This window comes from Rattus rattus, chromosome 2 (genome assembly GCF_011064425.1).
Source record: "Rattus rattus isolate New Zealand chromosome 2, Rrattus_CSIRO_v1, whole genome shotgun sequence".
NCBI classification, from domain to species: Eukaryota; Metazoa; Chordata; class Mammalia; order Rodentia; family Muridae; genus Rattus; species Rattus rattus.
The window spans coordinates 13723444-13734751 of NC_046155.1; the positions used below are offsets into that span (position 1 = coordinate 13723444).

The window sequence follows — 11308 nt, forward strand, 5'->3', positions numbered from 1 at the left end:
ATGTGAGCATCTTTTTAGCTAATATCCACTTATCAATGAGTACATACGATATGTGTTCTTTTGTGTCTGGATTACCTGACTCAGGATAATAATTTCAAGTTCCATCCATTTGCTGGCAAATTTCATGAAATTGTTTTTATTGACTGACTAGTACTGCATTGTATAAATATACCACATTTTCTGTATCCATTTCTCTGTTTAGGGACATCTGCATTGTTCTAGCTTCTATGAACATAGTGGAACATGTGTCCTCGCTGTATGTTAGAGGACCTTTGGTTATATGCCCAGGAGAAGTATAGAGAGTCCTCAAGTAGTATTATGTCAAATTTTCTGAGAAAGTACAAGACTGATTTTCAGAGTAGCGGTACAGCTTTTAATCCCACCAGCAATGAATGTGTATTCCTCCATCTCAACATCTTTGCGTGTATCTGCTGTTACCTGAATTTTTTATCTTAGCCATTCTGAGAAGTGTGAGGGATAATAGGGCTGTTTTGAATTGCATTTTCCTGATGGCTATGAGTGTTAAAAATTTCTTTAGGTGCTTCACTGCTATTTGATATTCCTCACTTGAAAATTATTTATCTCTGAACCCCATTTTTAATAGGGTTATTCAATTCTCTGGAGTCAAACTTTTTGAGTTCTTTGTATATATTGGATATTAACCTTCTATCAGATGTAAAATTGGTAAAGGTCTTTCCCCAATCTGTCGGTTACTGTATTGTTCTGTTGAAAGTGTCCTTTGTCTTACATACTTTGCAATTTTATGAAGTCTCATTTGTCAATTTTTGGTCTTAGTACAGGAAACATTGGTGGCATTTTTTCAGGAAATTTTCCCTGTGCCAATGTGTTTGTGAATCTTTCCTACTTTCTCTTTTATTGGATTCAGTGTATCTTCTTTTATGTGAAGGTCCTTGATCTACTTGGGCTTGAGATTTGTACAAGAAGACAAGAATAGATCAATTTGCTACAACTGTAGCTGACTCAGTACCACAGCTCTCTGTACCCAAATCCCATGGGGAAGAGATCTGGACTCTCAGAAGTACAGACAATTCTGACAGCTCAGGGGAAATTAACACTTCTCCTTACATTCCTCACCCAAGTGGAACCCTCCTAGGGCCCTCTGGACACAGGAACCTAGGAGCAGTAAGGAAGAGGATACTTCTGTTCTCTGTCTGTATCCAGAGACAGTCTTAGGAGCTCTGACACATGTGAGAGCAGAGGTAAGAACACCACTACTGCCCTGAGTAACCTTCTTAGAGCACTTAGGACACAGTAAAACAGGAGCAGTCAGCTAAAGGATCCTTTGAGTTTCTGCCTGTGCATGGAACTGATGCAGATTCACAGTTCTCTGTACCCAAATCCCATGGGAGAGAGAGTTAGACTCTCAAACGTGCAGAAAATCCTGAGAACTCAGGGGAGACCACCATTTCTGCTCACATTCCTGGCCCAAGAGGAGTCCCCCTAGAGCCCTCTGAACACATGAACATAGGAACATTCAGGAACAGGATTCTTCTAGACTCTGCCTGTGCCCAGAGCTGAAAGCCAGGCTCCAGGATCTCTGACACACTGGAGAGCAGAGATAAGATCAACACTTCTGCTCCAAGTGACCTATCTGTAACCCTCAGGACACAATAACCCAGGATTAGGATTCTTCCAGTTACTGCTAAGACTGGAGCTGACCCAGTGCCACAGCTCTCTGGAGAGGCAAGCGTAGGAACTGAAGCAATAGAAACTAAGACTACTTGATATCATCAGAGCCCAGTTTTCCATCAAATCAAATACCAAATATCCCCACACATCAGAAAAGCAAGATTTGTATTTAAACATCACATTCTCATGGTGATGATAGATGACTTTAAGAAGGACATAAATAATGCCCTTTAAGAATACAGGACAACACAAATAAACAATTAGAAACCCATAAAGAAGAAACACAAAAATCCATTAAAAATTACAGGAAAACATAACAAAACAGGTGAAGGAATTGAAGAAAACCATCCAGAATGTAAAAGTGGAAGTAGAAACAATAAAGAAATCACAAAAGAGACAACCCTGGAGACAGAAAACCTAAGAAAAAGGTCAGGATTCATAGATGCAAACATCACCAACAGAATATGAGCTAGAAGAGAGAATCTCAGGTGTAGAAGATATCATAGAAATCATTGATACAACCATCAAAGAAAATGTAAATAGAAAAAGCTCCTTACCCAAAACATCAAGGAAATCCAGGACATAATGAGAAGATAAAGCCTAAAGATAATAGGTATAGAAGAGAGTGAAGATTCCCAAATTAAAGGATCAGTAAATATCTTCAACAAATTTATAGAGGAAAACTTCCCTAACGTAAAGAGATGCCCATAAACAAACAAGAAGCTTACAGAACTCCAAACTAGAAAAGAAATTTCTCCTATCACATAATACTCAAAATACCAAATGCAACAAACCCTAAAGAAGAGAGCTGCACAAACATAATTCTCTCTCTAAAAACAAACAAACAAACAAAATAACAGGAAACAACAACCACTACTCCTCAATATTTCTTAACATCAATGTACTCAATTCCCCAATAAAAAGACATAGAATAACAGACTAGATATGTAAAGAGGACCCAACATTTTCCTGCACATAGGAAACACACTTTAGTAATAAAGACAGACACTACCTCAAAGTAAAAGATTGAAAAACAATTTTCTTAGCAAATGACCTCAAGAAACAAGCTGGAGTATCTATTCTAATATGGAATAAAACCTGAATTTCAACCAAAAATTATAAAAAGAGATAAAGAAAGACACTTTATATTCATCAAAGGAAACATCCACAAAGATGAACTCTCAATCCTGAACATCTATGTTCCAAATGCAAGAAACCTTACTAAAGCACAAAGCACATATTGCACATAACTCAATAAGAATGAGAGGCTTCAAAACCACACTTTCACAAATGGATAGATCATAGAAAACGAAACTAAACACAGACACAGAGACACCAACAGAAGTTAAGAACCAAATGGATTTAACAGATATCTATAGAACATTTCATCCTAAAACAAAAGAATATACCCGGTTCTCAGAACAACATGGTACCTTCTCCAAAATTGCCCATATAATTGGTCACAAAACTGGCCTCAACAGATATAAGAATATTGAAATAATCTCATGTATCCTGTCAGATCACTACAGACTAAGGCTGGTCTTCAAGAACAACAAAAATGACAGAAAGCCCTCATGCACATGGAAGTTGTACAATACTCTACTCAATAATAAATTTACCAAGTGAGAAATAAAGAAAGAAACTAAAGACTTTTTAGAATTTAATGAAAATGAAGGCACAATATACCCAAACTTATGGGACACAAGGAAAGCATGGTTAAGAGGAAAATTCATAGCTATGAGTGCATCCAAAAAGAAACTGTAGAGAGAATACACTAGCAGTTTGACTTCAAACTTAAAAGCTCTAGACCAAAAACAAATAAAATACACCCAAGAGAAGTAAACTGCAGGAAATAATCAAACTCGGAGCTGCAATCAATCAAAAAGAACTATACAAAAAATCAACAAAACCAGGAACTGGTTCTTTGAAAAAATCAACAAAATAGATTAACCCTTAGCCAGACTAACCAGACAGTACAAAAGAATATCCAAATTAACAAGATCAAAAAATTAAAAGGGAGACATAAAAAGGGTTTCTGAGGAAAGTCAATAACTGAACAGATAATACTTTAAAATCCTATATTCAACAAAACTGAAAAATCTGGAGGAAAGAGACAATTTTCTAGACAAATTCCAAGTATCAAAGATAAATAAAGATCAGATAAACCATCCAAACAGTCACATAACTCCTAAAGAAACATAAGCAGTTATTAAAAGTTTCCCAACCAAAAAAAGCCCAGGACCAGATGGGTTTATAGTGCAGAATTCTATCACACCTTCATAGAAGACCTAATGTCACTGCTGTCCAAACTATTCCACAAAATAGAAACAGAAAGAACCCAATCAAATTCCTTCTATGAAGCCACAATTATGCTTATACATAAGCCACACAAAGACTCAACAAAGAAAGAGAACTACAGACCAATTTTGTTTATGAATATCATCACAATGTTCTTAATAAAATTCTCACAAACTGAATCCAAGGATACATCAAAATGATCATATGTCACAATCAAATAGGCTTCAGCCCAGGGATGCAGGGATGGTTCAATATATGGAAATCCATCAACGTAATCCAGTATATAAACAAACTCAATGGGAATTTAAAAAAAACCCACATGATCATCACTTTTAGATACTGAGAACACATTTGATAAAATTCAACACCCCTTCTTGTTTAAAATCTTGGAGAAAACCAGCATTCAAGGTCCATATATAACATAATAATAGCAATGTACAGCAAACTAGTAGCTAACATCAAACTATATAGAGAGGAACTTGGAGCAATTCCACTAAACTCAGGGACTAGACAAGGCTACCCACTCTCTTCCTACGTATTCAATACAGTACTCGAAATCCTAGGCATAGCAATCATAAAATTAAAGGAAGTCAGAGGGGTACAAACTGGAAGGACAGAAGTCAAAATATCACTATTTGCAGATGATATGATAATATAATTAAATGACACCAAAAGTGCAACTGAAGAACTACTAAGCCTGATAAACAACTTAAGCAAAGTGGATGGGAATAAAAATTAACTCAAAGAAATAAGTAGCTTTTCTCTCCTCAAAGGATAAACAGGCTGGGAATGAAATTAGGGTAGTGACACCATTCACAATAATTACAAATAACGTAAAATACTTCAGTGTGACTCTAACCAAGCAAGTGAATGATCTGTATGACAAGAACTTCAAGTCTCTGAAGAAAGAAATTGAAGAAGATCTCAGAATTTGAAAAAATCTCCAATGCTAATGGATTGATAGGATTAATACTGTAAAAAATGGTCACCTTGCCAAAAGCAATGTCCAGATTCAATGAAATCTGCATCAAAATTCCAACTTTATTCTTTGTAGAGTTAGAAGGAATGTTTTGCAAATTCATTTGGAATAACAAAAAACCCAGGATAATGAAAACTATCCTCAACAATAAAAGAAATTCTTGGGGAATCACCATCCCTGATCTCAAGCTGTGTTACAGAGCAATAGTGATAAAAACTGTTCATGAAATTCTCCCCAGTGCCCATGAACCTAACACCAATGGCTCATGCTCTAAGACTAAGAATAAGACTGCAAATTTTCTGTAAGGCAAAGGACACTGTCATTAGGACAAAATAACAACCAACAGATTGGGAAAAGATCTTCACCCCTCCTACATCCAATAGACGACTCAGGAAGTTAGACTCCAGAGAATCAAATGACTCTATTAAAAACGAGGGTGCAGAGCTAAACAACAAAAACAACAACAACAATCCTCAGCTGATGAATATCGACTGGCTGAGAAGTACCTAAAGAAATGTTCAACATCCTTAGTTATCAGGGTAATGCAAATCAAAACAACCCTGAAATTCCACCTCACACCTATCAGAATGGATAAGATCAAAAACTCAGATGACAACAGATGCTGGCTTAAATGTGGAGAAAGAGAAAAACTCCTCCATTGTTGGTGGGATTACAAGCTGGAACGACCACTCCATAATTCAGTCTGGAGGTTCCTCAGAAAATTGGACATTGTACTACTTCAGGACTCAGCTATATCACTACTGGGCATACACCCAAAAGATGCTCTACCATAGAACAAGGAGACATGCTACACTATGTTTATAGAAGCCTTATTTATAGTAGCCAGAAGCTGGAAAGAACCCAGTTGTCCTTCAACAGAGGAATGGATACAGAAAATATGGTACATCTACACATGGAGTAGTATTCGGCTATTAATAACAATGACTTCATAAATTTCATAGGAAAATGGAAGAAACTAGAAAATATCATCCTGAGTGAGATAGCCCGATCACAAAAATATCTACATGGTATGCACTCACTGGCAAATGGATATTAGCCCAAAATCTCAGATTACCCAAGACACAATCCACAGACCAGATGAAGCTCAAGAAGAAGGATGACCAAAGCGAGGATGCTTCAGTCCTTCTTTAAAATGGGAATATTCATAGGAGTAGATATAGAGACAGAATTTGAAGCAGAGAATGAAGGAATGGCTATTCAGAACCTGCCCCACATTGGGATCCAGCATATATATATATCCACTAAACCTAGACAATATTGCTGATGCCAAGAATTGTATGATGACAGGAGCCTGATATAGCGGTCTCCTGAGAAGCTCTGCCAGAGCATGACAAATACAGAGGCAAATTCTCACAGCTGACCATTAAACTGAGAATGGGGTCCCTATTGGAGGAGTTAGAGAAAGGATTGAAGGATCTGAAGAGGCTTGCAATCCCATAAGAACAATGCCACCCAACCAGAGCTCCAAGGGCCTAAACCACTATGCAGAGTATACATGGACAGACCCAAGACTACAGCTGCATATGTAGCAGAGGATAGACTTGTTTGGCACCAATGGGAGGACAAGCCCTTGTTCCTGCCAAGACTGGACCCCTCAGTGTAGAGGAATAACAGAGCAGGAAGGTGGATAGGGGAGGTGGTTGGGGAGAGGAACACATTTGGAGAAGTGGGAGGGGATGGCATAGAGGTTTTATGGATGGAAAACAAGGAAAGGGAATATAATTTGAAATGTAAATTAAAAATATCCAATAAAAATTAATTTAAAAAAAGAATAACTTCTCAGCATAGAAAATATTTGAAGAGAAACCAACAAAGACTGGTTGCATGTCTATTACCCATTCACCTATGCAAAGTGTGGTGTCTACTGTTCGTCTTGCGGAAAACACATGTTTTCCCTGAGGACTTTGAAAGCACTAAGTGTCCCATGTGAGTTCAGCATCATGAAAGCACTATTAGGTAAGCCCATGAGGACAATTTTCAGTCTCAAATTTAATAGTCGAAGATACAACAACAACACAAAACTTTTGGATGTAAATTTTTTAACCACCATTCAGAGGTGAGCATTTTAGAATTTAACTTGGATTTTACCCATCTAGTCAGCTATCTCAGGGGTTCAGAATAGATGAGGAAGATTGCTGATGGGTGGCAGAGGTAGATTAGAAAGCTTAGGTTAAAATTAGACATTCACAATCATATAATTTCCCTTTCTTGGAAAACCAAAACCACTCCAAGGTCTATAACTACAGTATCTTCAGTATTATCTATGTTAGGTCCAGATCTCTGCCAATTTTTTACCTATTTGAGTTTTCTCACTGAGTCTCCATTTTGTATGTTTTCCCCTCAGATTTACAAGCTGAGATTCTCAGAATTAGGAAATATTCATATAGTCTCCTTTCATCTTACATTCAGGTTTCCAGAATCCCAGTGCTGATAACTGACTGTCCCCTCCCCATCAAATAGACTGTTTGAAGACAGTGATTTGTAGACCAAGAAAGGGAGATAAGGGAAGAGACAAAGGGAGAAATGGCAGGGTTCAGTACTCAAGTTCTAATAGGAGAGAAGGAAGACAGAGACAAACAGCTCAAGAAAAATCACCTAGTCTAATTTCCCCTGTCTCTACGTGACAAGTTGCAAGGTAAAAATAAATTTGGGACCATTTGTAGTACAAAACTTTTTAGTGCTATAGACCTATTTTCAGATTTTTAAAGTCCCATTTTAAGATTTCACTGTCACTTTAGTTCAAAGTGTGTCATCTTTCCTGATCTCAGATCCTACATATACTAAGGGAAAGTGGCTAGGAATCATACAATGAGTAGTAATGGTTTATGCCAGGGTATAATTAGGAGATGTATGATGGGTAGTTAATAGTTGTGCCACAAGTAGTCAGAAGCTGTGTATTGTGTAGTCATGGAGTGTACAGTGAGTATTCATGGTCTAAGAAGTGAGTAGACAGAGGCTTTAGCTTGAGGAGTCAGTTGGGACTCTGTAGTAGGTATCAGGGTCTAGGCAGTAGGCAGTAGGACTCTGCTCTCATGCTTTAACCTCATCTCCCCCAAAATGCATGCATTATTGTCATTTTAATTGATGTTTATTGCTCAGTTTTCATTACCATTTTATAGAGTTTAAGATATATAATGAAACAGAAGGGGAAACAATACCAATCCTGTTGCTAGAAAGCACTAGCAGTGGGTTCTTTTTGTTGAATAGTCCTAAGAACATTCAGGACATCTTTGGAAATGCCACTTCGGAAACTGGCCAGTAATACAGTTTCTTGACAAATGTAATATCTTTTCCCATTGTGCCTTTAATAAGATAACCAACCCATTATGTTATAACAGTAGCATCCTTATCCCACTAGTATGCCTCTTGATTGGAGACCTAGGGAGGTGACCTGAGTACAGCCACATGCTGAAGTCTCCTTATCCCATAAAAAGTTCACATTAGATCTATGCTGCAATGAGTGAAAATAGAAGCTTTTACTACTACTATTCAGCTTTCCCCAAATGTTCAACAGTGGGCTTATTATCTTTCAATCTTCAGAAGTGAGAGGCAAACCCAGGTCTTCAGGTTCATATGTGTACTTGAGTTTCTTGGATAACTTAAGAGTGCTGCATTTCTTTTTCTTTCAGTCAATCTTCAATTATAACTTTTGAATTCTTCCTCCTCTAACTTTTGTAGAACAGAGCACCCATACAACTGTACCCTCTAATAAGGATCCTTAGACCTCAGTTACTTATGCTTTTGCAAACACTTCGCTTCAAAGGCTCCTCAAATTGCCATCATCTCTGGTTTAAAGGAGTAAAGTGAAGAACATTTTGGGACCATTTTCTTCCTTTTGTATTTGTGTTAATAAGGAAAGGGTACACAACCGCATGGAGATGTATGCATTTTGAATCTGTGTTTGTGGAAGCCTAGTGTCAACTTTGGGCATCATTCTTCAGGAGCTACCTGCATAACTATTTTTTGAACCAAAGTTTCTTACTGTGATCTAGAGTTTACTGATTCTGCAAGTCTGGTTAATCAATAAGCCACACAGATTCTCCCATATTCTATCTCTTCTCTTCTCTTCTCTTCTCTTCACTATCTCTCTCTCTCTCTCTGTCGTGTGTGTGTGTGTGTGAGTGTGTGTGTGTGTGTGTGTGTGAGTGAGAGAGAGAGAGAGAGAGAAAGAGAAAGAGGAGAAGAAGGAGAAATTAAGTGAGAAGGAGGGAAAAGGAGGAACAGGAAAAAAGGAAATAGGAAAGAGGGAAGACATGACTGGTTTTTTGTATGAATGCTAGAAATTAAACTTATATCCTCAAGTTTTCACATCAAGGACTTAATAACTTATCTACTTCCTTAGACTTTCTTTGTGCATTTTAATAAATAATTCTATGATATAATGCATCTTCATAATATGGGTCACATATCTGTGTTCTTAGTCTAGAGAATTAAATAACTCTTAGAGACATCTATAAAAATTATGGTCAAAATAATGTCACTGAAAAGAATTTATTATCTCTGTATACATAAAGTTCTTATGCACTGCACTGCAAAGATAATGCTTTAGGAAGTAGCCCTTCTACTTAAGCATAAAAGAGATTTCTCCTTAGCATCAGAGATGCCACCTACTAACTCACTGCAGAAAAATAATATTATTCAGGGGTTTTTGTTTTGTTTCATTTTGTAGGGTATGAAGAGATTTTGATTTTTTTTCCTTCAGATTAGAAGAAATATGAGTCAAGGAAACCAAACCACCATCTCTGAATTCATCCTCCTGGGTCTCTCCAACCAGGCTGAGAAGCAGAAATTCATCTTTGTGATTTTCTTGAGTATGTACCTGGTCACTGTGCTTGGAAACAGTCTCATCATTCTGGCCATTGGCTTGGATATAAATCTTCACACTCCCATGTATCTTTTTCTTGCCAACCTATCTTTTGCTGATATTTCTTCATCTTCTACCTCAGTCCCCAAAATGCTGATGAATATTCAAACCAAGAGTCAATACATCTCCTATGAGGGTTGCTTTACACAGATGTACTTTTCCATTGTGTTTGTTGTCATTGACAATTTTCTTTTGGGGGTCATGGCTTATGATCGATATGTGGCTATCTGCCACCCTCTGATTTATACAAGCATCATGCACTCCACGTTTTGTCTTTTGCTAACTGTCTGTCCATGGGCACTAAGCAATATTGTTGCCCTGACACATACTCTTCTGGCCAATCAATTGATTTTTTGCAACGACAACACCATCCAACACTTCTTCTGTGACTTGGCCCCTCTGCTCAAACTTTCCTGCTCAGATGCAATGATCAACAATATTGTAAAATTTATTGTGGGGCTATCAGTCATCACCTTTCCCTTTGCCCTGATCCTTTTTTCCTACGTCTGCATCATCAGGGATGTACTGAGAATTTCATCCATGGAAGGAAAGTGGAAAGCCTTCTCTACGTGTGGTTCTCACCTGACAGTTGTATTCCTCTTCTATGGTACCATTATAGGGGTTTATTTTTTTCCTTTATCCACTCACCCTGAGGACACAGACAAGATTGGTGCAGTACTCTTCACAGTGGTGACACCAATGTTGAACCCTTTCATCTATAGCCTGAGGAATAAGGACATGAAAGGTGCCTTTAGGAAGCTCATCAATAAAAGTCATTTCTTCCTTTTGATGTCATGATTATCTGAAATTGATCTGCACAGCTAGATTATTCATTCAGTCCAGAGTTTGTAGAATAGTTTTGATGATTGAGTTTTTAGCGAACTATTTTGTATATGTCCAATCATCTCTAACTTCCACATCAGAGATGTACTTTTACACATTGTTCTGATATTGGAAATGAGATGTATTATCCCCTTGGTAAGACACCAAAAAAATCATAAAGTTGATTACACTATGTACTACTGTAACCCTTAATTAAAATTGCTTTTGATTTGCATATGTTGACTTATATTACAAGTTTCATACCTGCAGGTTTGTCTTTTTAATAATTTCTTAGTTCCAGAATGGAGATATTGGTTAAGAGAAGATATTGAATAGAGTTGGTTGAACAGAGAAGGTAGAAAATCTGTGAAGAGTTGGGGAAGAAAAACAAATACAATTAAACTCTTTTGTATGAAAATTTGAAAACTAAAAATAAGTAAATAAATGTAAAAAAAAGAGAGAATGTGTGTTAACCAAATCAAATCAAAGACATTATAGATCAGAATAGTTTCATTATTTCTTGATCCATGATTTAGACCTGCTTTAGACTATTTATTTTGTAATGTAGATTCTCTCAGCAAAAATAGGTTTCTCATCAACTAGGTTTCTCATAGCGTTGGGCTTTAATCAAAATTTTAACTATTAAACATTTATTGGGATATAAATGATTTCAA

General features: G+C 37.0%; 1 protein-coding gene across 1 annotated transcript; it reads left to right on the forward strand.

Annotated features, from left to right (window-relative positions):
• Positions 1-9620: 9620 nt before the first annotated feature.
• LOC116893723 (olfactory receptor 1S1-like) lies at positions 9621-10610 on the forward strand. The gene is given in 1 exon segment (XM_032895437.1): positions 9621-10610. A coding segment is annotated over 1 exon segment (990 nt).
• The last annotated feature ends 698 nt before the right edge of the window (positions 10611-11308 follow it).